This window comes from Phalacrocorax aristotelis, chromosome 5 (assembly GCF_949628215.1).
Source record: "Phalacrocorax aristotelis chromosome 5, bGulAri2.1, whole genome shotgun sequence".
NCBI classification, from domain to species: domain Eukaryota; kingdom Metazoa; phylum Chordata; class Aves; order Suliformes; family Phalacrocoracidae; genus Phalacrocorax; species Phalacrocorax aristotelis.
This window is the reverse complement of record NC_134280.1, coordinates 68068004-68095958: the sequence shown is the minus strand read 5'-3', so window position 1 is coordinate 68095958 and position 27955 is coordinate 68068004. Positions and strand designations below refer to the sequence as shown.

Below are 27955 nucleotides of genomic sequence, written 5' to 3'. Positions count from 1 at the left end.
AATGGTTCAAAAAGTTTATTGAATATTTAATTTACAAAAATTATATCCCTATGAGGTGTCCTATGCAAAATTGGATAAAATAAACTGCATATAAAACCCAACCCTAGTAATGCAAATACAATATAGAAATGAGACCATGGAAAGGAAAAAAAAAATGTCATGACACACATATGACATTCATTAAGGATTGTCCCAACCATCCAAGAATTGGTTCAACATGATGCCTTCTTCATAGAGACATTATACATTTTACCATATTATACAGGTCTCCTATACTCCATTGGTCCAAATTTACAGTTCAGAAAAATGCTTTGCATTCTTTCTTAGCTACTACGCCAGTTCTGCCATTCCCATTTTGATCAGAAGGTGGAAACAGACAGTACATACATTGAACACGTGCGCTATTAGATACAACTTGCTATCTTTGGTAGGGACCCTAAATTTGAAGTCAGCTTCCTAGAACACCAAGAATTTTAGTTTTGGCAAAGAACAGGTTTAATTTTGTTATTTAGCAGAACGTTACTGGCAGTTTCTGTTGAACATACAAAAAGTATAGTTGCCTCTTGTATTAATGATCTCTGTTTTTAAACCATACAGGTTTTAAATCTAGTCGCTTACATTGACATTCCTTGACTCAACTATGGTTACACAAAATGTCATTACTGCACAGCAGGCCATTCCTTGCATGAACAAAGGATGTATTGCACACAGAACACAACTGCAATTCCATCCTGCCTTTCTTCTCCCATTTAAAGCAATGAGACTACTCCTGCAGGTAGTCGCACAAACTTGGATGCCAGTTTCCCTTTGCACAAGTAGGAAGCTCGCTGACTGACCCAACACTTGTGTAGTAACTTTTTCAAGTTTTCCTGGGAAAGAGGAGGGTGAAACAAAACCGATAAGTAAAGAAATTTGGGACAATCAGCGCTAGAGTGTTTGCAGGCCTCCTCTGGGATAACATGGGTGGGAGGAGCAGGATCAGCAGGGGTGGGGTTGGAATAAATCAATGCAAGAACCTAGGAACTTCACTTTCAAAGAGAAGGAAAAAGTAACCAGACTGTTTCCTTTGTAACATTAGTATTCCATAAATATTGGACAGTATTTGATTAACTGCCATTAGCTGCAACTTTGAAGTATGCTCTTTGCTTTTTCACTCACTAGCTGGAAAAGAAAAGAAAAAATTATACACCTCCCCAGTGCTCCCCACTCCTGCTTAGTGGAAAGGCAAATAACCTGCATAGCCATGATTTTTCTCTGCTGAAAACATTTAGTGGAAGACTAACTAGACTTAAACACTAAGTAAATCTGCTCACTTATGAGTAAAACATGCAATATTACGACAGACAGCTAATTGTCCTCGAAAAGGCTTTTTATGACAATTGCTAATTTGGCAGAGAAAAAATGTTTCCAAATGCATGAAAATCATTTTAACAGCCTTAGTGAAGAACATAGTAGCTACAATATATTAGCTATTTCTGTGGCATAAACATTTTAAAAAGCATCAGCAAAGTATTAAATATAAAAGCAATATGTATATACCCCTCCATCCTCAGAAAAGCATCGTGATTTGTAGTGTATTAAGTCAGATTTATTGACCGGGGAATTAAGGCATAACCAGTAGACAATAGTCTTTATTGTCTCAGCTCCACGTAATTCGCAGGGAACAACCCGTATCGGCCTTTGCAGACACCCCTCCACCAGCCGTCATCAATCATTTCTATGTTTGTGATGATGTCATCTGGGTCAAAGGAAATCTCGTCATCACCCGCTGGGGAGAGAGTTGAAGAGGCTCAGTATTTGCCCAGGAGCAGGCCACACTGCAATCTCACCTATCAACCCACCATCGCTACGAGTAACGCAGACACCCATCACCGTCCTCTCCCCCATCAGGGCGCTTGAAACAGGGCACCGGGCAATGACGATCCATAAAGACAGGAGCTTTCTCATCCTCCGGGGTGATGAGGTAGCTGGTTCTTACCTACTGCAATTTGCGAGCCTATCTGACTAACTTAGAGCAACAATTGCTACCTGACACGCTGAGACCCGCTTTACTTTCTTGATCTCTCCTCAGAATTAACTGGTCAAGATTTTAAACAAATACATATGCCAAGGTTTTAACAAGAGTGTTAACGTTTGTTAAGAAAGATTTTGAAAACTCCCACCACTTCTGGAAACCGCGGCTAGTAGTTTTCTAAGGTGTCTCAATGCTAAATCACTAAATTCCTAATTCTTTGTATCTTAATTTCATATATTACTACAAAAGGCTACAAGATGAAAGGCAAAGGAAAAATCCAGACTTATCTGTGCAGAACAGAATTTTCAAAGACTGGGTTAAAAACAAGAGCTTTGCTTACCAGCTTGATAATCATAAAGGGCTATGGCTGTAATTCCAAGTTCATTTTCATATTCGTCATAGGCATTTTCTTCTAAAAAGAGAGAGAGAAGAAACATGAAGCACACTACTTATCACCCTGAGTTCTTTTCTGTCGTGCTCCTCTAATTCTACTGCTAGCCCACACAAGAAGCAGGGAACAAACTATGCAAGTTTTCAGCAGTGCCGACACACCTTCTGAAACGGAATTTTTCCCTAACTCACACACGATTAAAGCCTGAAAGGAAGGGTTCACAAGTAGGTATTCAATACAGTAGGAAATAAAAACTATCAGCCTTATAACACTTCTGTGAAATGTGACGGAACACCTGAGCCCAAGGATCAGTGTGAAGAGACTATTTAATACCTTGTTAAGGGCTGGGGGGAGGACGGGGCCTGTTTAAAATTCCCAGGTTTTTGTACCAGAGCGAGCAGGTTCATTCTTCACCCCTCATTTAGTAACCAGAATAGAGAAGAAGAACGGGAATTCAAAAGAACTGTATTCTTTCAGTTTCATTAGGTTCAGACATCCTTACTCCACTCCCTCATAGGCACAGAACACATCACATCCGTTTCAAAGTCCAAGAACTGTTGACAGAATTTTTTGCTTGGTAGGCCAGCACTGGCTCAGCACACATTTAATCTCCATATCTGTGCTTTCTTCTCATGTTGAGCTGCATCACGCAGGGTGGAAATGGTTACCCCTACACTTCTTTTTGAACTGAAACTCTAGAGTGTGCTGTAATTATTCCAACATCATCTCACAAAAGTTAAGTAATTTCAACCTTGCTCTATCTTAGCCTCCTAATTAAGGTTTGTTGGTGGAGAATCTAAAAAGTCTCATCAGACTAAGACTTTACAACACTAGGAGAGTGTACTATCGGCACAACTACTCAGTAAGTTGTTGCCCAAGGAATAATCTTTATCTTAAAGGGTTTCATATCAGAAACAAACACTCTACCTGCTTGGTAAAGGTCTCCTGCCCCTGCCACTTCATAAACCGTCTCTGGTTCGTATCCTGCCTCTCGCTGACTCACTGCTTCTTGGTAGTCTGACTCTGCAGCTTTGTAGCCGGACTCTGGCTCATGCGCAGCTGAATACGTTGCGCTGGAATTCTTGTAGGCAGACTCTGCTTCATAGGAAACAGCATCCTGCAGAAATACAGGGAGGTTCGTCAGGGTTTTATAAAAAGGTTCCTACGCTTAGGATCAAAAACCAGGTACTGAAAGTGATTGTGACAAACCTCATAGACTGGGCTTGAGGGTGCCTTCTGTTCAGCTGGCTGCGTGGTAGGAGATGGCGGTGGAGTTTGTTTTTTGGCTTTAGCTTGTTCCTAAATGGAAGGGAAAGAAAAACTTCAGTGCAGTTTAATCACTAATGTCATGACACTGAACAAGAAACAACCCTCCAGTAAGAAAGACAAGCAGCATATTCTGCAATAAACTGATGTGAGCAGAGAGCAGAAGAGGACTGGACAGGCTGGATCATTAGAACCTGCATGAAGGTTCAGATTGGCTGTACAGTAAAGCCTCCGAAATACAGCAAAGCAGAAGAGAAGAGAAGTGAAGAAGCAAAAACCACACAGTATGTATGCATACATGTGTTTAAAAACAGAGTACCCAATGTTCTTTGGCACGTTTCCACAGGAGCTGCAGGGTTTGTGTGTTCAATAGATCCATTCTGTTCATTAGCTGGCTGGGCTTCATGTCCCATTTTAGCATAAGTTTAGAGAATCTGAAGCCTGCACGTTCTAACTCTACAACTGATACATTATCTTTGATAAGAAATGATCCTGCAACCTCTTGCAGGTCTGCAAAACACCTGCCAAGGCAAAAGACTGACAAAATTAGGTCCTTTATACTGACAGTGAGGGGATTCAAACATATTGAATAGTTACATGTGGTAGATATAAAAGCAGTGTTGCTATTGTGTTCCGCAGCACGAAGAACGTGAATCTGAATCAAGTGTTCTGGGCTCAAGCACTTCACGCTGTACCATCCCACCTGTGAATCAGAGGGCAACTCCACATCATCATTAGAAAGCCAGGATATGGTAGCACAAGAAATGCTACGTTGCTTGCGCGACTTGAAAAAATAAAACCAAGGACTGTAAGCTAGCTATTTTGCTTTGCCTCTCTTTACCATAGGGAAAAAACAAACTGTGGATCTAGGGCCAAACTTTCTTCTTTATTGTAAAAAAGAAGAGAGAATACATGGTATGAGAGACTGTGCCCTCCAGTTGTTTAGGTCATTCAAGCCGTTAACTCTCCCAAGGGTCCTCTGGAGAAATTATAGTACGAGATGAAGTGATAGGACTCTGCTACAAAAAAATTATTCCTTTCCTTTGTTTGTCACAGCTTAAAAAAAAATATTCATCCAACAAAGAAAGCAAAGTGTGTCTTGAGGACAGAGGTGGCTTTGAAGACGATTCAAAGCTTAGTGCTGGAAAAAATCTGTCCTGATGCGAACAGTCCTCCCCCACTTTTAACTCCTGAGCTAGAGAGAAAAAAAGCACCAGCAAAGTGTTTATTAGAAGTCAAATCCAAGTTTGGGGACAAATTAAGTAGTATCAAACCATTAACAATGTCAAACATGGCAACAGTTTGAATACTTTGTCCTAGGAAATGGCTCTCTGCAATCCAGATTACAGGGTAGGATAGCCGCAGCATAAAACATTTAAATTGCACGGTCCCCCCCCAGGCTGGGTTTCTTCCACACTGAAACGCTCCATGTGGAAGAGCATCCTGCCTTGTTCTCTAAGGTAGCAAAGGCTAGCTAAACCATGAGGCACCTGTCAATTCAAACCAGCAGTTAAAGCGGAGCTCCCTGAACACCGCTTGACTATGCGATATATGGAAAAGCAAAAGAGAAGAAGGATTACCAGTAAACAGGGTTCTTGAAGGAATGCAGCCCATATGCACATTCCCATTGTGGGAGTACGTAGGCCCACGTTCTTTCTTAAAGCAAGAGAACTTTCTGTCTGTGCAAGGAAGTTCACTTAAAGATATAAAGTTCGCTTAAGTCAAAGCCCGCCTGTCCCCATCCTTTATAGTATCTGTGGATGGTGTGGCTTGCGTCCCTCCCCTTTCCATGGTCAGCTTGTGAGCAAGGGGGCGTGCAGGCGATGCTGTTTGAGCTTCCCCTTAACCTCGTCCTCTCTCTCTCGATGTCTGCAGAATCACACAATTAACTATATTCAGTCTGGAAGAACATTAATCATCTGGTTATGGTGAAATTTAAATACCAGCTTTGGAAAAAAACACTTCAAATGTGTCCAGGCGACAGAATCTTTGATGAAGCACAAGAAAAATCAAGCATAACGGCTTGAATTTAACCCACACTTACAACAAAAATAACAGTAAAGAAAGTCAGTCATTTTTGAAAGAGAAAGGGGGAAAAAAAAAAAAAGGCATAACAGTTCAATGATGCCTGAGAACCTGGGTTACTACATTTAAACTCTTTGGAGAACTGGTTCCTCAGCAGGAGGAAACCTCAGTGAAAAGCTGAAACGGGTAACAAAAGCATAAATTCACCACCCTCTATCCACAGATGTTACTTATGAGCATATGATCACCCAAAATGAATGGCAAGCGAGCTAACGGAGAAGCTGAACTTCTTCCCCCACTCAGCCCAGACTACAAACCCATGCAATGGAAGGGAATACTAAACAGAAACCCTGACTGCTTTGGCAAGATACATATGACCAGTCATCTTCTCCTTCTTGGGTAAAAAAAAATGGCTCCAACTCAGTTGGAATAGGATTAGTCTAATGGAGAGCCATTCGGCATCCATAGCATGAAGTGGATTGTTTCAAGATGGAGATGACTGAGACAGACAAACACTTACACAGGTCAGACAGAGAGAACTGAAGTCACTGAAAGGCTAAGAAGGCCCAGTACCGAAATGCGCAGGGACAATGAGAGCCAACGGGATGTTGTCCTGCCTCACCCTAACCACAGCGCTTGGCAGCACTGGTACCTGGAGAAATGAATGCACCAGGCCACCTGGCCAGTCTCAGGGTTGTACCCAAGACCAAGCCTGGACACAAACCTTCTGGCAGAAATAAGCATCAATACTTTCTGTGGCAGCTGTGCAACCTTTCATAACATTCATACGGCCGCCAGAGCAGATTTCCCACTTCTTGCCGAGGACTGCAACACAGCTCATCTGTCAGAGCTGAAGGACTGACACGTGCGGACTTCAGAGAGTCCTGTTCTCGCCACAACTATTGCTTAGGGCAACTGCTGCCTCGAGGGAACAGAGGATCTCTCCTAAACCATATTAGACTGCCATCACTCATAAGCAAAGCAGGAAAGCTCTGGCCTCCAAATGGACCAGATCGCCAGAGCACTGGAACATAGCTGCTGCTCCTTGTGAAAATGCAACTGTGGTGCAATGAAACCACACGCTATTGTAGAATATACGGATAGCCCTACTTGTCAAGACAGAGGGAGTATAAAGGGTAAGCCCTTGGAGACACGGCTGCCACCACATAAAGTATCTCCTTGCAACCTGCTTGTAGCAAAAGGTGCAGAGCAAGTAACGTACATGAAGTAGAGAAAAGATCAGTATGAGGTATCAGAGTTGCCACATGCCCTAGGTGAGAGACACTTTCATGAGGTAGTTGCCTAAGAGGTGAAGCACTGAGTTAAGGACAAAGTATTTTGGGATCCTGCAACAAGAGAACCCTTGCTGTCAGAGTTGGTAATTTCTTTGTGATAATGAGTCAAGGACATTCACTTTAAGACCCAGGCGTTCAAGGATGGACTGCAATATTTACAGGGGCTGGACTTCTGTGGAATTCCCTAGAAACAACCGATTCCAAAAGTAAGGAAGTAAAAATCCTCAGCCGAGACGCGCTGTCTAGCAAGTACCATCAGCATCTTGAGGACGACCTAAGAAGCTTCAGACAGGCTGAGAAAATCTTAAACCACCAGACACCTTGTCTGGGAATGAAGCAGAAGTCATGATGGAATGGAGTTACTACCAGGTGAAAATACGCACCTCAGAGAAAGAAATGAGAGAGCAGGATTAATGCTGAGAAAGTCCAATTTCCTTTAGGACTGATACTTTTTAGCAATTCTCAGCAGTAACTGGAAGCAAGGGCTGTCCAAAATGATCTCATGGATGCAGAATGGCCTTATTAACAACACAACACTTGTGATACCCATCAATGTATATCATGGTTCTTCCTTATTTGGAGAACTATAAAAGTTTCTACTAAATTAAATCCTGCAAAGACAGCAATGCTGCTTGCTATAAGTCACAAGTCCTAACATGATCCAGATCCAATGTGCTGACAGAGGGAAGCAAGTGCCAAGAAAAAGGAGATCTCTTGAAGGAGGAGGGAAGCTGCGCTTTCAAGAGCAACGTGTATCTCAAGACTGTCCCCAGATTATGTCCAAAAAGAGTATTTGTGCCCATTCTTTGTCACCCCATGGAATAGACCTCAGAGCTGAGGGACTTTGACTACAATTGCTGTGTTGGTGGCAAGGACAAAGACAGGATGAGGAGTGAAAAATCACTTTGTTAGGGAAACAACCAGGTGTTCGACCTAGATGCTGGCAATGCAAAACCTTAAACATACTGAAACATGGTGGGAACAGTGGACAGTAGTGCAGGAGCAGAAGCCAGCCTGGCAATAGCTAGAGGAGCTATGGGGCTACCAGCTGAACAGCTACACCAGAAGCAGCTGGTGACACATGCCGATAGCATTTTCTGAGTGAGCACGTGCAGAAGCATTCTGCTTTTCTCATCTGAAGAGCTCCCAGAGCAACTGTACGGACTGGATGCATTTCAGTTTTACTGCTCTGAGGAGAGGGAAAACAAATGACTCTCCTCAAGGCAAACATTCAACTTTTCTCTGTGTGGCTCAGTGCTGGAGGGCAGTGCCCGTGCCGAGAATGACACCGAGCAGTCCAAGTTGACTAACAGAGTGGCACCCTGGAGCAGGCCTGCTGACCTTACCAAATGGAAAAGACTGAATTCTCAACTTCAGCTCTTCATCTCTTCCTCTCCCAGCTTTAAGAGAGTGGCAGATGCTGTGTAAAAGGTGTAACTTTTTTTTTTTCCAAGGCAGTAAAGAAACCCAAATAGTGGTTGGGGGAAGGTACTAGAAGTCCACAAAGTACACAGGGATGAAAGGCAGCATTAGAAGAAATCACTGATACACAAAGATGAACTCCCATTCCTCTTGTGATACATGTATGCAGTGAACATACGCTCACACTGTACATCTTGAAGCCATAAGGCAAAAAAGGTAATAAGCTGAAAGAAAAAAGAAAAAAAAACAAAAAGGCAGCAATCACTTCAGATGGAAAGACTCGATTTATCCTATAAAGCTAGAACTTCCCACATTCCAAACAGAACTCAAGAGGAAGTTAGCGGTTTTCAGAAATCCCACTACACACAAGACCCACGAGCCATGCGGTTTCAGCACAGCAAAACCACAGAGCTATTTCAGAAGCAGCGCTGGCCTGCACGTTTGTGAACAGCAGAGTTGAGAAGCCAAACAACAAACCGGGCAAGGGAACCGATTTGGGTTAACTACATGTTTTATTTGTTAGGGTTAATCTTCCACTTTTGTGTGACTATACAGATGTTTTGCTGGCATAAGGAACAAGGTGGCTTAAGAGTGCTGCTGTTAGCGGCCCTGCTGGTTTAGGCTAGTTTAGTTAATGTGAAGTAACGTGCAGTTTCATGCAGTGTATTTTTCCTCAGTTTAGGAAGATCAGAGCCAGGTTAACTGTAAGCCCGCTGTGCATTTAGTTTCTCATACTTCTAAAACAAATTATTTACACCAAGTCTAAATTTGTCATGAATGAGACCACACTGATGGAATGGGATGGACACCACACCCTGACATCCTATAGCAGCATCCCACTAAGGGGAAGTACATACCTCACCTGAGAAACCAGTCATGGGGTCTGCCCCATTTGTTGTTAGGCAAAGGACAGACCAGATCTGAGCAATCACCTGACAGACCTGAATTCCAGATGCCTCTCAGAGGATGCTGAGATAAGTTCATATGCAAGAAGATTTATTAGTGGAGTCTGCAGCTGGTGGCATACATTGGCTCTAACAATGAAAGATACTTTTGGCAGAAAATAAAAACAAGAGAGGAGAAAGAGAGAGAGAAGAAAGAAGGAAATAGGAAAACGCCCTATAGCCAGCCAGGAAGAGCAGTGACGAGGATCCCAAACAAGCATTCTCCTCTGGAAGGGTCTCTTCAGTGTGGCAAGTGGAAATGATTCTATGATGAGGATGACCATTTTTCCTGTGCATCTCCTTGAGTACTACATACTTTTCATCAGGACCTGCTCAACCTCCCTACTGGTTATTCCTGCTTGGGACACCATTAGCACTAGTCAGAGCACGCTATTTTGGCAGCAGTGTTGCATACTGGGTGGCTGCTAAGTCTCAGTACACACGTGTGGCTAAGTAGCATTTATTCAGAATTCAAAAGACTGCTATCTTTTTGTGTCCTACGTTTAGTCTTCTCTAGTATAAACTAATACCTGTGAAACAAGAAGTGAAGGACAAGGGGAAAAGCAGGACTATTCTTACACCAGCATTGCCACTCCCTGCTGTAATATCGGAGTTTACAAGCGTGAGGCCACAAGATCAGAACAACAACATGGGACCACAAGGGAAACTGCCACAGGGGCTCTGGACAAACACTGCTACAGAGGCTTGTTTGAAACGTCACGCTGCTGCAGACAGCAGGCCCTCAGGATTACTGATGAAAAGGCATCTCACGCATTGTGTAATGAAGCAAATGAACAAGACACGAAGGACAAGTTACTGTTAACACACTAGTCCTGCTCAGCAGCAGAGTTTCACCAAATACGCAAATTCTATAAAGCAGGTAAGATTAAGTTTCTGACTAAACATTTCCTGGAATTATTTTGCTTATGAATAACACAGAAATCACGAAGCTTTTCACCATGCCAACGCTGAACTATTGTTCTTAATTCCCAAACTAAGATTCAGTTAACATTGGGAAGATTATTTCCCCTCATCTCATGGGCATGTGCTATACCTATCGGGTGATACCACCTCCATCTTCCACAATACTGATTCCAAAAAGCCAGCATCACCAACTATCACCACGGTATTAAACTTCTTAGACAAGCATTCATATAGGGCCTTTCGGGGACCACGTCTCTCCCCTATGAGGTCCTCTGCACCCAAGGGAATCTGTTATTACCAAAAGGCAGAAGTACAGTATGAAAATGTCAGACTGCAGAGGTTAGTGCTCAAGAGTAGCACAGGTATTTTGGGACAGGCTAAATAAAAAACCTATAGAGTGTTACCCTATCACCCTATCTGATGTCTGATATACACATGGTGCATGTTGACAGATGGCTGGAATCACAAACAGGTAAAGCACAGGTACAAACACAGGCAAGCACCAAGTACTTTAAAGCCTAGCTGGAAAGAAGGAAAGTATCTTTTCTTAGAAGATTTTATTTTCTCCCAGCATTGCATTCAAACACAGGAGACGTGCTGCTCAAATGGATTTGAATCTTACTGACCTCCAGTTTCCTTCGAGCTTCCTCCTGTTCTTGTTTCTCCCTAGCCATTCTTTGTGCTCTCTCAGCTTCTGCCTTCCTTCGGTCTTCCTGCTCTTTTTCCTTGGCTAGGTTTTCAAAGTTAGCCCGGATGCTGCTTGTTTTATTAGCAACTGTAACATTTTAAGAAAATTAAAGTAAAATGTTGTTGTTTAAGGTCTGCATAAAGGTAGCCTGGAATGAGTTTTTGGTACAACTCTCTGCTAGGATTGAACATGTTTCTGCTTTTCTGCTCTCTGAGCTCACAGCTGATTCAGGAAAGCCCTTCTATCCCTCTTTCTCCCTCTCCCCTTCCAAGTCCAAACATCTTATGCACCATATTTCTCTCATATAAAAGCCTCTGCAACACTTCTCCCTCCCCTCCTTCATGGTACAGTCTCCACCACTCTGTTTCCCTACTCAGTGTATTCCCTGCTCCAATGCTTTTCATTCTCCCTTCCTCAACTCTGACGACCCTCAATGACAAAAAAAAAAAACCAAACTCCAAAAGCCAACAAACCAAAACAACATCTGAAGGGAGAAGGGAGAGTAGTTGAGGTTGCTAGAGACCTGCAAATAAAGCAGCTCCCTCTAGATTTGATTCTTACTCAGCACTACTACATCGACAGTAATATCCTGGGCTTTTGAACATTATCATGTCCAAAGAAAGGATCCGGGGCCAATGCCTTACCAGCTTCTATTGGCTTGGTCTTCTGATAAGTTGATGCTGGTTTCTCAATATCTTCAAAAGTTGCTGCATTCTACCAGTGAGGAGAAAAAGAGTTCATTGAAAAAAACCCACACATTCATGAAGACATTCAGACAGCTTCAATCTGTGACGTTTTATTGCGATATTGCCCCTATGGCTTTTTTCAGAACAGCAAAACAAAAATCAGGAAGAATCAAAACTTGACACTAAGTCAAACTATGTAAGAATTAATCTTCAGGGACAGGTTTAAACACAGAAAAATCCTATTAATTAAAAAAACGTATTTTATGAGCAGATGACTTATCAGAACTAAAATGAGCCAATGTCCTAAACATTTGTTGTGTAGCTGTTGGTGTTCTAATCCATATTGTGCAGGATTTCTACCACAGTAAAAGCATCCAGTTCCCTTAAAGAAGCAGATATTGGTAAAACAGAGGGATTATTTTGAGAACAGTATTGAAAATCCAAAGGTTTTTTTAGAATGAATGGTCTTGAGTCCTGAAGCCACAAGTAAAAAAAATCGAAAAATCCTGCAGACTTTCAAACTCCTCTACTTTCTCACTTTTAAATGTCCTACATAAATCTGAGAGTAAATTTATTCAGTAGATAAATCTCAGTGAGGATTTTTTCACCTCCATTTTTAAATTTAAAAAGCTAGCAGAGGTAGAAAGGGGCTACCAGCTGCATTGTCTTTCACTATTACAGAATCCTAAAACCAATTCTCCTAAGGAGAAGGTCCCTGATAATCAAAGTGGGCAAAGTTGGTAGGTATAAGACATCTATTTTACGCAGACCACTAAAAGGATGTCCTCAAGATAGAAAGCGTTAGCTAGTTATTACAAGACATGACTGAAATTGTGGAATTAATGGATTTTCTCATTCTTTCGTATAAATTTTGCTATTCTCTCATTTCCATGTTTCAGTTTTCCCTACTTAAATATACACACTACACATATGTACAGACATACATGTGTTCATAAACCAGCATCAGCTCTCTGTGTGTATAAACTTGTTTTTTAAAGATTTAGAAAAGCACAGAACTCTACTGTTAGACTGGAGAAGCTCCCAGAAATAAAGTGCTGAACACTGCAGATATGTAGCCAAACTACTTTGTATCCCTACAGACTACTTGAGTCATGGCTCTTTGAAGCCCCTTACCTTATCCATCCGATCTTTCTGTACACCATACTTCCCACCAAATCCTTTCGAATAATCTAAAGGCAGGATAAAAAGGTTAGAGTAGGGAGTTTGTTGTCCCTGCCATATTTCTGCCAAATGCAAATAGCCATTTCAAATGCAAATAGCCATTTCAGCTGCATGCAGAGATACAGTGACAGCCGCCAAAGAAAATGCAACTTGTTTTTTGATGCAGAAAGGATACATAACTGCAAGAGCCTTCAGGTACACCAGCAGATGACAGATTGTGGGCCACATGCATTCTCTGAGTAAACATTAAGCTGAGGACTGATAAGGTATCAAGCAAGGAATAAGGGAGGAGCCCTTCTAATGCATCACTTCTGTAACACAGCCTTTCACAGCACCAATTCTTAGGCCTCTGTAGTAATCATATAACCTAAGCCATTTTGCTTTGCTCAAAGGAGCGATATCCAGTCTTCGGTGACCACAGAGGTGTTTTTTTCCTCTTTAACTTGGTAAATTCTATGAATGGCAGGAAAATATAACAAATTTTTCATTCCAGTGGATTTGGTCGTGATACTCAACAGATGAACATTAAAGTCATTGGTAATAACTGCTGCTCTACATATGGAAAGGGGCAATTCCACGAGATAGCACGAGTCTGCAACAAGTTACCACCCCAGAAATGGGGTGGCCATGCTATTCCGTACCACCCCTGAGCTGCACACTCTTACTCTCACCTGATGCTGACTCCAGCACTCGTTAATACTCCAAAATCAGTTTTACTCACTAGTGGCATTAACAAGAAAAACAACAAACAAACCCTAACAAGAGTAGCTTTCTGCTCTTTCTAGTGAGTTATACTCAGAGAAATGTCTGATGAGCACCAGAGCCAGCACAACAGAAGGAGCAAGAATGTGTGCCTGGAAAAACACCTCTTTCTGGTGGCAGTGAGCTGTAGGAATGTGCCCTTAGACTCTGTAGATGGACAGGCTTTCCTATAGGTCCCTGGAATACAATTACAATTACTCCTTCTCCTCTCAGCCCCAAAACCACCTGGGTCCCCTAGCCAGCTATTTTAGTGTTCGTACTTGGGCTCTGCTAAGGCACATCTGACGCTCTAGAAGTTTGAATTTGTGTCACTGTAGCACAGAAAAATATTGACTATCAGAATGAACAACCTCATTTTCTTCAGCTTTGTATGTATTTTCAGCCAGAATAAATATACTACACTTACATTTTCCTGATCCAGACTTCTCACTTTAAGATAACGGAAAACCAGGAATTCATGGTTTGTACCCCAACTATTTCACAATGAATAAAGAGAGCATTATAACAGTATTTGCTCACCCAAGAACCACAAACATTCCCTACTTCTTGTTTTAAAGACTACAATAATTTTAAAATTATCTTGCCATAACCCATTGCTTGTTAATTGTTACATGCATGGTCCTTATCTGAATATTTTTCCACCAATTTGTCCAGGCAAAGCTTCACATTTAGACTCTAAAACTGGTAAGCACGATGTCATTAACATTATACTAATAGTACTAGACATACTAATGTTGTTATCACACTGTATTGTATAGGTATTAACTAAATGCATAATGTAGAGCTGTTAACTAAACATTGGATATCTGTTTCCTGAATACAGGCTTGCTTTATGTAACATTTTAAGAATAAAATGGAAGAACATTGCTAGATCATGTAGGAATAGAAGCGCAAGAAAGTGTCTGCACATTACTAGCATCAGTCTACTCAGACAACTATTTAAGACTGTGTGAGAAGTGGCTGCACTGTTAAGAAAGTAACAAGTGAAAACGGTGCCTTGTTGAGATTCATGCTTGGCTAGTTTCTCCTTGTAATCAAACCCCACAGCAGATGGGTCCTGCCTTTCTGTCTGTACACCAAATTTCCCACCGAAACCACTCTTATAGTCTGAAAAAGCCACATGTAATAAATTAAAATGAAGGGAGGAAAATAAAGAAGTTTAGTCAGAGACACTGAAAATAATTTTTGCAGTATTTCTCAATTACCAACAATTTCGGATGGTGGAAAAAAAAAATCTCAATACATTTTTGCAAGAGTAAATTCAAAAGAAGTTTCCACTTGAGATTAAGAAGAGGTCAACATGATTTATCAGACATAAGAACACCATTCTGAAGTCACAGAAAAAAGCACTTCTCAACATTTTTCACACATACTGCATAATGCACTTGCATTTGATCAACGTTATGGACACAAACACGCACATAGTATATTCATCAAAACAAAACACACGAAAGGATACAAGAGAATAAAACGAGCTTGCTTCATCAGCGTGGCTAACATTTTACACTACAGATCTGACTTTTAAAGAGTTTTTAAGATATTCCAACACAGCATTGTTTAAAGGAAGAAGGAATATTCCTGCTGCCACACAGCTTGAGGGAAAAAAAGCTCTCAGCTAAGAGCTATGAGCGTTCCCTACTGCCGCCTTAGAACAGCTATTTTAATATAAGGTATAAAATGAGGGCACAAAAAAAGGGGCTTCAGGTAATCCTCTCAGCACAAATCTGCTGGAGCATAAAACAAAACAATATTCTGAGGTTCACTTCTAATGTCTTTAAGTTAAGAGTAGTGACAGACAGAGGGCTCGGGAGCAATCGTAATTTTGCAACTTTTCTTCCGAGCACCGGTATTTAACAGGAATAGGCACCTCACAGGCAATGAGGAAGGCCAGCATTAGATATTAGACTCCCCCTGCATGAAAACTGGGGTATAAATAACGGAAATCAGAAAAAGAAGATTATTTGTGGAAAGTACAAAGAAATTGCTAATTTGTGTTTGCACAGCTCAAATGAAAAAGGAAAAAAAGAATAATGCAGGCTGCCTGCAGACTCATAAAGCTTCTCCATTGAGAACTTATCACTAAGTCTGAACTTCCAGGGATTCAGTATCAGATGTGTTAAACCTGCTTTGCAAACATCAGTACAACCCATACACAGCAACCGTTCAAACACAGAAAAAGGAGATTCATGTCAGCTGCCCTAAGGCCTTGGGCAACAATACCGGGGGAGGAGGGTTCACACAGGGAAGAGAAAAGTCAAAATGAGAGAAGTCAGAAAGAATAGCAAAGAATTGTGAACTGATATACCTTTCTGGGATTCATGCAGCTGCACTTTCTCCTGGTGATCCCAGCCAAGTGCACATTTGTCTTGTCTGTCTGTCTGCACTCCAAACTTGCCTCCGAACCCCTTTACATAATCTGTATACGTGAAGTTTCAGAAAACATTATTGCAGTTTATGACCATAAATAGTATTTAATAAAAACAAAAACAACCACCAAGCAGTAACATGTTACGGGATAAGATGCCCTATCATTAATAATGACATTTTTCACTTTTTCCCCCCCTGCTACACTACCTCAGCAGAGGAGAAGCATACCCATTCAGTAACTCTAGGATCACAATGCAAGGAAGCACCACAAATCCAGTGAAGATTACACCATACAGACTCAATAATATTCTGAGACTTGAAGAATTTGATGCACTTTGCACCTAAAGCCATATAAAACACACATATATGCGCAACGTAGATATATAAATAATGAAGGACTTGATACTGCCTCTGAATACCAGAGATTTGTGAAATAAATGTGCAATTTCAGTCATTTCCCTGCGGACATAAGGTCCCTTGGAAATCAGATTGCGAAACTCAGGCACAGTTTGCAATGCCTTCCTTTTCATTTACGGGAAACAGAAACCTACATGCACTAAAGGGCAAACACACATTTACCCCAAAAAAACCCACCCCAAACAAAATATTTTTTCCCCAGGTTTAAAAAGCTGATTGATTTGAACTAGTATTTTTAAATAAGATAATAAAAACCTTTCTGTGATTCATGTTTTTCCGTTTTGCCTTGATATTCAAAGCCAACAGCACTTTTGTCCACTTTGTCCTTGTCAACACCATATTTACCACCAAAGCCCTTGGAATAATCTAGGGATAAGAGTGAAGAATTTTGTCTGTAAGTGTTCAACAACAAAATATTACCTTGAAAAATTGTGATAGACCTGCTAACATTACATTACTTATTAAAAGAAGCACTGACATCCCCGGTTCATCTTGATTCCAGACACTGAAGCCATAAATTCTTCAGAATACATTCTCTCAGTATGGAAAATGAAATAGCATCATATGCAGTTCAACTGCTGGGCAATATCAGCAATTCTGCTGCTTGACTCCTTGATAAAATTCTTAAGACACTTATAGCAAAGTGAACTTCAAAAACCACATCAGCAACAGCCCGGATGCTTTTAAACAAACACCCCCTTCCTCCCTTTAGCATTGCTAGAGTGCAAACTTTTCTTTGAGGTAAACAGAAAACAGATGGCAAAAATGCCAAAGTTTTTCAATAAAATGGTCAATTTTTGATCAGATATGCCTGGAAACCTGACTAGCAACACAATATTAACTCTAACCACTACTAACTCTGATAAATGTTTTAATCTGCAAACAGCTGATTCTTTTAGAAATGCTTCTCTGTTTTGGTTAAACTGCTTACAGTCTCAGTACTTGAATCTACATCTTTTCAAAAGAAGTTGCAAAAAACCTCCAGACAAACCTATGTACCCTGCTTTCAAAGTAATGGCAGTTGGATCATCACTTAAACCAGTCAGAACCTATGGTTTCGGTTTCCTTTCCAGAAGTCAAAGTTTTCAGCAACATAACTTGTATTCAGTGCTAACTTTCAGGTTAGGAGTGCAATAGATGTAAAAATCAGTATTTTACAACGCTGCCTGTCATGAATGCCTACTACATCAGAGTATGAACCCACCAACATGTGTGTCTACTCACCCTTCTGTGACTCATGTTTCTCAGTTTTACCCTGGTAATCAAATCCCACTGCGCTCTTGTCCACTCTGTCAGCCTGGACCCCGTATTTTCCACCAAAACCGCTTGAGTAGTCTGCATTAAGAGTAAAGCACACAAAAAATGAAATAAAGAAGCTTTTAATAGAAACATCATATCCTAGAAATTGAGGAGGAAAAAAAAATGTTATTTCAGAACTAAAATATCACACTTTAGCACACAAAATTAAGTTTCATTTTAAACACAGAAAACAGGATGTGCAAGAGTGATATAGTTTTTGATGGTTCATCTTAAATCTACTGCCTAATTCCAATAGGCTGCAATAGAGCAAAGAACAACCCTCAGTATTTTTAAAATGTCCTTAAACCTCACTTCTAAAAGAAAAGAAAGACTCACAATGACAGGCTATTTCCTTTCCTTAAAAACTCATCAACTCATGAAATTGCTTTGAAATTCACTTTTTCATCTTCTCTTCCACCCAGACCCCTCAACATTTGAGTCACTGAGAACAGCATGTAGAGGCCTCACTAAATGAGGTCTTTTACAAACAGTAGAAGAATAGAGATCTATTCTATGATTTATAAAAAAAACCTGTGTCTACAGAGGCGACCACCTCACCACTTTACCTTTTTGGGAGGCATGCTTCTCAGTTTTCCCCTGATATTCAAACCCAACAGCTGACTGGAAGAGAAATAAAATTGCACAAGTGACAAAGAGTTAGGTATCAGCAGAAAAAGTGCATGCACTTCAGTGGACAAACAGCACAGAAAGCTCCTGTGTCTTTCCATACTGCTCTGACCTTCTTGATCAGGAGCATAAATACCTACTTAACTTATAGCCCATATTCATTTACATGATAATTTAGTATGTGTATTCATGGCAAGGGTTTTTGTCATCCGCTGCCAAAGCAACATCCTCTTGTCTTGCCAGGTTCAGCAATTCACTACAACAGGAATTCAGCATTTCCATGCAGGGGTTGTTACACCGTCTTGGAACAGGACACCAATTATGCTGCCCAGTAGCTCATGGCAGGACATGGCATACAGGACAAACTATCCCCCAAATCCCTCCTTCTGTAGCATTCACACTGACTTTATCCTCACCAAAGACGACAGCCTGGCTAAAAGGCATATTTTAACATCTCTTTTCAGTTTTCTTTTCAACTGATCTCAATTTCTCATAAGGGCTTTTTTCCGTTTTGCTTTAAACGGAAATTTATCTCCATAATGGTCAATGTTAGTTTACCGCTAAACTTCAAATACAGCAGGAAGAGCTGACCACAGCAGCGTTTTAAGATATTGGAACGTTTCAGCTGTATGTACAAAATTATAAACTCAGCTACACTGAGCAGCTGCAGTACGAGATGGAATTGCTTACCTGGTCAACTCTGTCGGTTTGTACTCCAAACTTGCCACCAAACCCTTTCACCGAATCCACTTGGGAGCAATGCTTTGAAAGCTTGGATTGATATTCATGTCCAACAGCTGACTAAAAGAAATTGGAAAGTTCAGAAACAGGCAGCAGTTCTATACAGTTCTGTACGTAAGAGAAAACACTGCAACCAAGTAACTTGAGGATAAGCTTCATTACAAACACACACCACTGCCACTCTTCCTGTTGAAACTAACCTCCCTGGAAGCTGCTACTCACTTGAGAAGTCTTTAGAAGACGGTCACCGTGCTAACAATACAGCCAAGGCAAGGGAAGTGCCAAGAAGGAGTCTGACAGCAATGACTGTACTTTATGAAGACTGCTTAACGCTCTGTATTTTTACTTCAAAACTACAGGAATGAAAACAAGCAAGATACAGACGGGATCTTGATGGTTGTTCATGCAGGATATAAAATAAGGAATAATTCCAGATAAAATACTCAGCCTTTTATTTAGGCACATAGCTACAGATCTGTTTTAGCTGATATTAGATTGCAGCCAAATGCAACTACAGCTAGGATTTCACCTGACATTCTTTTAGGGAGGCACCCTGATCTTCTGCATAGCTCAAAATTCAGCATCTTCTCTCCCTACTTTCTCCTCACTTGCAGAATAGCATGGCAACATGAAACTGCATCCACACCAACACACAGCTCCGCATGCCAAAGGCATGCCAGCCTCAGAGTCTCCAATTTGAGCCCATCCCTGGAACTCGAGCTGAGCACAGCAAGCTGAGGCACAGTTACATCACACTGTCACTGGCTTCAGCTAAGACACAAGGATCTGTAATTACATACCTAAAGTGCATCCAGAAAGAGTTTGCTAGAGTTATCTAGTGCTAGGATACCCTTCTAGATCCTGGATTCAATGCTAAGTCCTAGCACCTTGAGGGGTGCTACATAACACAGCCAAAAAATGTTTTTTTTTTCTTGTCCACTGCCAAAACCGAGCGCTGGCCAGAGCAACTTGCAATTTGCCACTTTAACATTTGAGTCTGTTGCTCAAACGCACACAATTCCTGTCAGAGGCAGAAAGAGAAGACCCTATAACCTGACGCACACAGCCGTGTCCAGATTGAGAGGCTGCACCCTGTGACAAGCCCCTCTCCTGACTCACCACCTGCAGCACCACAGGTTCCAGCACCCGTCCCCAGGCGTGGGGCAGTCGGCATCTGCGGCTGCAGCGGAGCACCCTCCAAGCAGCTGCCCCAGGCTCCGACCTTTGAGGAAGGAGAAACTGCTCTATCTCATACTAGCAGCAGACAGCCGGACCAAGGTGAATTACTCTGAGGACATATGGTGACCAGAAACCATAAGTAACTTGGCTTTTACAGGTGCTGGGGGGGAACATTCCAGCACACAGGAAAGCAAAACATTACCGCACATAATGGCCGAAGTATTTGCCAGGTAACAGAACAAGGACATCAATAATAGGACATTACCTTAACTTACAAGCAATATAAAAGCCTCTTTCTTTTCCTGACTGACACAGTCATACTCTTGTTCATTTTGCAGGTGTTCTGTAGCAGAGTAACTGTTAAATGTGACAGAAAAGGCTCCCACCTCCCTTTCTTCTTCCTGTTACCCATTACATTTATGGAAGACAGGAAGCTCTGAAAATCCTAGCTTTTATGTGATCCCTCTTTGGTTACGCCAACTGAGGTAGGTACGGTTTAAGCATGTTGTCTTCTTTATGTGCTACCACATGTGTTTCTTCAAATACTAAGCATTACAACACACCCCTTTTTAGAAAAGACTTAGAAGAAGATTTTTCTTGGGAATCTGTATTTCAGAGTAAATCACAGTCATAATTCCTCAGCACAATACTCTGCTACATTTTAGATCAGTTACAGAGGTCTGGCATATAGAACAATGTAACCGTTCCTTTTAAGTCAGCATCAAGGTTTTGTCCTAGATGCAACAAAATCCTGTGCCATCAACAACACTGCAGTAACACTCATTTACTTCAGGTGTGTCAAGGCTCAGTACTAGCACACCTGCACAGAGCCACAGATACCTGTGAAGGAGAGATCTCAATTATAATGTTTTAGAACTACAGCTATACGGAAGAAAGCTTTATTAAAAAAAATAAATCATGACCGTCTCCTGCCACCAGTATCACTCAGATGGGCAGGATAATCATGTTTTTCCTGGCCTACAGGAAAGAGCACTTACTTCTGTGTGTTTCTTTTTTCCCCATGAACACAGGTGAGGGATAAACTGCCGACACTAGAGAGCTACACAGCTGCAGAACAGGCCTAATGGTTGAACCTGCTCAGCAATTCCTTTCCCAGATTCAGAGGTTAGGTTAGCCTATTTCAAAAAGGCCCATTGAGAATTATACAGCAATTCGCTCTGGAATACAGGAATTCAGCAAAAATTTAAGGCTGTCAAATTACGAGAAACCCAGAAAGTAAATAAAGTAAGAAAATAAAATCATTCTTCTTCAGGAAACAGTTCTGCTCTTATTTTCACAGAGTACATGAAAGAAACTAGCCAGAAGCTGATATGCCTGTCTAATTATCACAGGGCTAATGGAATTACCTTAAGAATTATCATTGCTTTTGTTAATACAGTGTAACTTAAACAGCCATCGAGTCCTTACGTAAAACATCGCCATCTGACAGAAGTACACTGATTTTTTTAAATGCTTGGACTACTTATCACTGTTCACAGTTTAGCACTGTTTAAGAGAGCTGCCCTCTAATTTAAAAGCAGCAGCACACCCATTTCTTCATTCTTTGGCAACATCTATATGCATAGAAGAGCTGGCACAGCATCGAAATAAAAAAAATAACTGGATTTATTCATGCATGAAGTACTTCCTTAATTTAGAAATATACTTCTAGAAGCTTGAATCTTGACTCCAGGGGAATCCACCCAGGACATAAGCAAGTAGACCTGCTGTAAAGACAAAGCAAGCATCAAACAAAAACATGTGGGGCCTATGCACATCCCAGAAGTTCTCCTCGTCGTTCACACATTCCTAATTTGCCACCTGAAATACTTGTTCCTGATGCTTCAAGTGCTTTAGTTCAGTTCCTCCTGTAGGAGCATCTTGATTTAATTAGGGAACAGAGCATGACGGCCTGACAGATTTGGGTAATAGAACACTAACAAGTGTTCTTGTTAGAGCACTGCAAGAGTGATGCTTCTCCCCTCAAAATGAGCCACTGCTGTATATAGCTTATGCCATTATCTGAGCTTCTACATCTCCAAGCTAGTTGTTCCAACTTTGCACCTTCAACAAGCTTAACTCACATATATAGTTGTGCTGGCCACTGGCAAAGCAAGGCTTAAGTATCACCCCAGGGAAGCATTCATACTTACTTTATCCATGCGATCTTGTTCGACGCCAAATTTCCCTCCATAGCCATGGGAAGCTTTTGGTCCTGTTTCAAGCTCCTTCTCTTTGAGGTTCTGGTGTTCTTGGAATACGTTCTCTCTCAGCTGATGAATACTTTAAAGACAGATAATTAAGCAGCAAGTTTTACTAAGAAAGTTTCAGAAAATAACTTCAAAAAGATGCAAAACAAAAAGATGAAAATACCATCTTAATTAAAAGTTGGACAACTTGTATTTTTCATGCCCTTCCCATTTTTTCAGTGCACAAAGCACTTCAGCATATTCTGAGGAACAGAATTTATTCTACTGCAAAATGTTGTCCCAAAAAAAGAAAGCAAGCATTGGTTTTACGACTGACACGGAAGGGTATTTTGCTGTTTGAACCATCAATTACCTAGAACTTTTATGTGCCTGAAACATTTTTTGTTCTTATGTCCTAATTTAAGCTCTTTCCAACACTTCTTATTTAGATGGCAACTTTTCAGAATAGGGATCATCTCTTATCATACAGTCCCTATGGTAACGGGACTCTAATTCTAACTGAGCATTCTGGACACAACTATAATGCACTAGAGTAAGGATGCAAGGAGACATGCACCTCCTCTTCCCCAGGTGTTCCCTTGCAATATGCAGGAACTGAACTTACAGTAGTGCAGGCTACGTACAAGAAGGGCAAACCAAGACCGTAATCTGTACCTTAGAACACTTCCCACCTGAGTTTAAAGCTTCCTCAGGCATAATTCAGCCAGTAGGCGTCCCCACTGCACTCCAAACAGGGCAGAATAAAATTGATCCCTGAAATAAGCCACATAGTTCAGCTCCTCTTCGTTTGCAACACTGCTGACATTTACTCTTAGCTTTATACCACGAGAACCGATGCCCCACAATTACATAAGCAAAACAAAAATGAGCATCACAACCACAGATTTCCTAAAACTGCTTTGAAGTGAAGTCTTAGACACTTTTCATAAGTAGTACGAGATTCAGATGGATCTTTTCTGCCTCACATATCCCTCCGTGATGCACTCATTTGCTTTTCTACCAGAGGGCTCAATTTGTTACTTCGCCAGAATTTTTATGAGTTTGGTAGCAGTTTTCTAAACAATGCCTAAGAATTAAGGGACCAAATGTATCCTTAAAGTACCAAGCTGGAGCTGTTCAGATCACCCAACACAAACTTCTCCCCGGCAGTATTGGCTCTTGCACCAACACCAAACAAAGCAACTTTTCAGACACAAAGAGGCAGGAAAAACTACATTTCCAGTTACAAAGAAAGATTTAAGGGTCCCTACACCATATTTCTGATCTTAATTTCAGATCTGAAGATACTGACATATTTGAAAGACCAGCAATCTGGCAAATAATCAATCTTCTGTGGAGGATCTTGTTTTAATTATGAAGGTACAAGTAACCGAGAACATGAGTTGATTAAAAGTCGCCTGGGATTGTGGCTATTAATAAATTTCAAAAAGAGAGCTGCTTTACTTGATGTGCTCTTGATGGCCGGATCCTTTCACAGTTTTAGCTCCCCAGCGCTGTTCCTTCTCACTCACATCATTCTGCGAAGGACACATAGAGTTAAAAACCCAAAGGCGTTCCTGGTTATCTGCACTTTAGAGTTGACAGCAGAAGCCTTCAGCCCTCAGCAAGATCAGAAGAGTTAGAAAAGCAGTTAAGGCCCCCTTCGCTTCCCTTCTGCTGTAAGCCCTGTGCTTTGTCTGCTGCTGAAGTGCACAGAGCACACATTCAGCCCCAAGAAGCTGCTGCTTCTTGGCGCAAATCTATTCCGTACAGACCTCCCTGCAGTAGCCAGCCAAAACAAGGTAGTTTTATTAATCACTCACAGGCACAAACCCCTACTCCTCCCTCCTTCCAGGAACACGCCCCTATCAGTTCCTTTTGCCCAGATGTAGTCCCCACCCTGAAGAGTTACTCTTTAACGTGTGACGTAACTCACTGCTGCTGAGGCGATAAAATTCCAAAGTCATACCACAAAATCAGGATCCGTCTCCCAGTCATCGGCTCCATCATCCTGACTGACAGAAATGGTGTGGCCTGCAGTAGCCTTCCACATCTGCAACACCACCAGAAGAAGCACTGTCACACCCCAGTTACACGTCAACTCGCTGTACATTACGTGTAAGCTGATAGAGACGCAACCCAAAATTCCCAATAAAGTATGTTATTTAACCACATACACAGAAGCGGTATTTGCAGTGAAAAGTAGATTTGACTACGAGCTCTCAAGCTGCCTTCTCAAGATGGTTTGAAAATCCCTTTTAGTTTTCCTATTGGCACTACAAAAAGGTTAGGAGCAACTGCTGACATGATTTCAAAAAGAATTAGGAAGTCTTTCCTTGTCCAAATTAATGCATTTTTTCCTCATTCACTGCACTGAAAGACTTCTCTTCAAACAGGGCTCCAAACCAACATCCACATCCGAAGACTGTCACTAATTCTAGATCCGATGCATGTATTTAAAGCATAGGAATAGGTTTTTCCCCCAGCCATAACTTAGGACAAACATGATATTGTTTATTAGGCAGCATAACCTATGTGTTTCCTCTGTTGTGTAACGAGTTTCAGCATTATGAAAGAAACCCAAACAAGTGTAAGAATTTGCATGCAATCTAGACATTAGTCCACCTGCCTGCAAAAACAGAGTAGAATTACTGCATTTCTCAGATAATCCTTTGTAAAACACGTACACAAACTCAAGTGTCTTGTCTGACTTTCAGGAGGAAGAGAGGGTGAGTGCTGGCATACCGACAACAGGAAGCAAAACTCATAAAAAAGCAAGCAATAAAATCTAGAAACAACGTTCAACACTTAAGTGGCTGATGATTTTGGGCATCTCACTTTCTGGAAACCTTATCTCCTGTGGAGTATCAAGTTGGACACTTTAATTAACACTTTGGAATGGGACTAGCGCGGAATACCTGGCCTGCCTGGTGCTATTGGCTGTATTTTATTCCCTTTATTCTAAGTAAATCAAAACAGATAAACTCTAAAAAGGAAAATGAAAACAACAACAAAAACTTTGTTCTCCCAGCTTTTTCGGGTACATGAGTCAGAGGAGGGATTTTTCTTCATCGCTATTCCACTAGAGCCCAGTTCTTTAACATACCATCACTCTGTTCACTTACCTTTACCTTCCTAATAAAGAATAGATTATAAGGATGATTATCATGGAATATTTGATTTGCACAAGCATAATTCAGAAAGGGGAATGAAAACTCACTTTTACATGCATAACTAATAATCCATAGGTAAAGTGCACAGAGGAAAAAACCACCGCTTGTTCTACAGCCTGACAGAATAAACCGATGAGTCAGTTTTATGGAGCATTTCAGAAATTGCAGGACTGGTTACAGGAACAAGAGCAACTGAAAAACTGATAGTCAAACACCAAGGCAGCAAATGCCAGAGTGGCCTGGAAGGAGGGTGTCAGAGCAGAGCTGATGACATCCTGACAAAGTAGTACATTTCCCCTTCTGCTTCTTCAGTCTCCCATCACCAAATTCCTGTGGCAATTAAGGAACTAGCATTTGTTAAATTACTTAATATCCAGAAAACTTATGAGACTACATGTTTATAATAAAAACCTTCAGAACACTGGTATTTTGTCGTTCTCCTTAGGACATCCTGACTAAAGCCTTCTCTCATGCAATCATGTCTCAGGTTCTCCTACTCTTTAGTTTGCCACGTGGCCTTCAAATCAAGTATCTTGCCAAAAAAATATGTGTTGGCAAGCAGAACTGAACCAGCTCAATAACGAAACTCAACATGGGGGGTCCAGGTTCTAACTTTGCAATCAAACACAAACGTGTGGTCCCTCCTAAGAGGGACGGCTTGTATCCCTCCCTCCGTGCTCCCCACACTGTGCAAGTCACCATAATTCCATTTCTAAACAACACGAGCTGAAGTACAGGTACAGTACATGTGGTCACTCTATGCATTAAGTTGGGCAAAACACAACTTTGTCCCCCAAGGACGTAGTTCAAGCATTTGACTTATTTGTTTTGTGCACTCAGCTGTGCTTGGGCATTTAAAAGAACAAAAGCTACGTCCTTAAGCCTAGATTTTTTTGCTTCCTCCTCCAACTCTCACAAACAATAATGAAGGGAAGAAGGATTTCACACCCATACCCTTACGAAATCCAGAACCCACCACGTTTCTTCCTAAATTAAGCACGTAAACGCCAACATTTTTCCACACCTCAACCCTGCATGCTGTGAGTTACAAAACGGAGCAAAGTAGCCTGGTAACAAGGGATCTCAGGCAAGACCTCCGATTGCCGGTGGCGACCTAACCGGAGTCAGCCCGGTTTCCAGAGCAGCTTGCTGTTCTAGCATCTCTTCCAAAGCCGAGTATGGAGAAATATGATCTATTTATGAGTCACTGACTCACATGGTCAAATTTCTGAAGGGAAAAGAAAACACTACAGTTCAAACACAAACTGAGACTAAATATATGCTTTGAATTTATCTGGCCAGCTCTACTCTTCACTGCTGCCATGACTAATCAGTAGTCAGCATCCTACCCAGCACCTTTAGCGGCACCCTCGGGAACTCCCCTCTTCCCCAGGGCCTGCGGACAAACTCCTGGAAGGAACAAAGGTGGATGCCAACGCCTTAAGCCCAGGCACGGCACTGCGGGAGAAGGGAACCAAGCGGCAGCTCTGGGCCTGCGCCAAGGCTCCACGGGGGCACCGCGGACTCCTGGCCTGCTGGGCACCCACTGCCCGCCCCGGCAGCTGCCGTTACCCCCGGCAGCGCCGTCAGGGCTCCGGAGGAGAAGGACGTGGCAGGGAAACTCCTCTCTTCGGAGCGCAGGATGACAACCTCCGGCCCGACCTTCGCAGGCCATGGCGCGGCTCGCCCCGTTCTCCCCTCATCGCCGCTGCCTTCGCCAAGCCCCTCGAGGCTCCTGCAGCAGACGCTTGTTCTTCCTTCAAGTCACCAGCCCTGGGGCCTCTGAGCTACGGGCAGCTCTACAGAGTTCTTGTTAAATTAAAAAAAGAAAGAGACCGAGTCACGTAAGCCCGGCTCAGCCTCTCCAGCAGAGCGACCGGCTGCCCCGGGGGCAGCGCCCCCAGGCCCCCTCAGGGCGCTCCGCGGAGAAGCCCCTCACCGCCCCGCCGGGCCTGCTGCTGGAGGCCGCCCCCCTCCTCACCGCGGCCGGGCCGCCGCAGCCCCCACCCCGCCCCCGGCCCAACAAAGCCGGACAGCGCGGGGGCGCGGCCGGGGCCGCCCCGCTCCACCGGCGGGCACGGCGGGCCGGGGGAGCCCCCGCGCCCCGTCCCCGCGCGCCCTTACGCTGCCGCCTCCTCCGGCCGCCGCTGCCCTGGCTCCCGGCCGGCGCTTCCCGGGCTGGCGGCGGCTGTTCCTGCTCCTGCTGCAATTTCCGCTTTTCCCGAGCTCCCACTTCCTCTTCCCGCCCGGCGGGGCGGCTCCAGGTGGGAGACGGGCCCGCCCCGGCCCGCCGAGCGGCACCGCCCGCTGCCGGGGGCGGGAACAGAGAATAAATAGGTGCTTAAATCTCTCCCGTAGCTGCTC

General features: G+C 42.4%; 1 protein-coding gene across 2 annotated transcripts; it reads right to left on the bottom strand.

Annotated features, from left to right (window-relative positions):
• Positions 1-27907, bottom strand: CTTN (cortactin). Of its 2 annotated transcripts, XM_075095005.1 has the most exons (17): positions 27716-27875; positions 24388-24471; positions 23883-23956; positions 22383-22512; positions 19000-19110; positions 18249-18303; positions 17608-17718; positions 16639-16749; positions 15905-16015; positions 14596-14706; positions 12790-12845; positions 11614-11683; positions 10908-11056; positions 3615-3704; positions 3333-3522; positions 2355-2426; positions 1-1768 (listed from the first exon to the last, which is right to left on the bottom strand). In XM_075095005.1, exons 2-17 carry the CDS (start codon positions 24469-24471, stop codon positions 1632-1634), a joined length of 1662 nt encoding a protein of 553 aa, XP_074951106.1. In that variant the 5' UTR covers positions 27716-27875; the 3' UTR covers positions 1-1631. The 2 variants fall into 2 exon arrangements, with proteins under 2 accessions (XP_074951106.1, XP_074951105.1); XM_075095004.1 differs by lacking the exon at positions 14596-14706 and having other exon boundaries at positions 27716-27907.
• Positions 27908-27955: the final 48 nt, after the last annotated feature.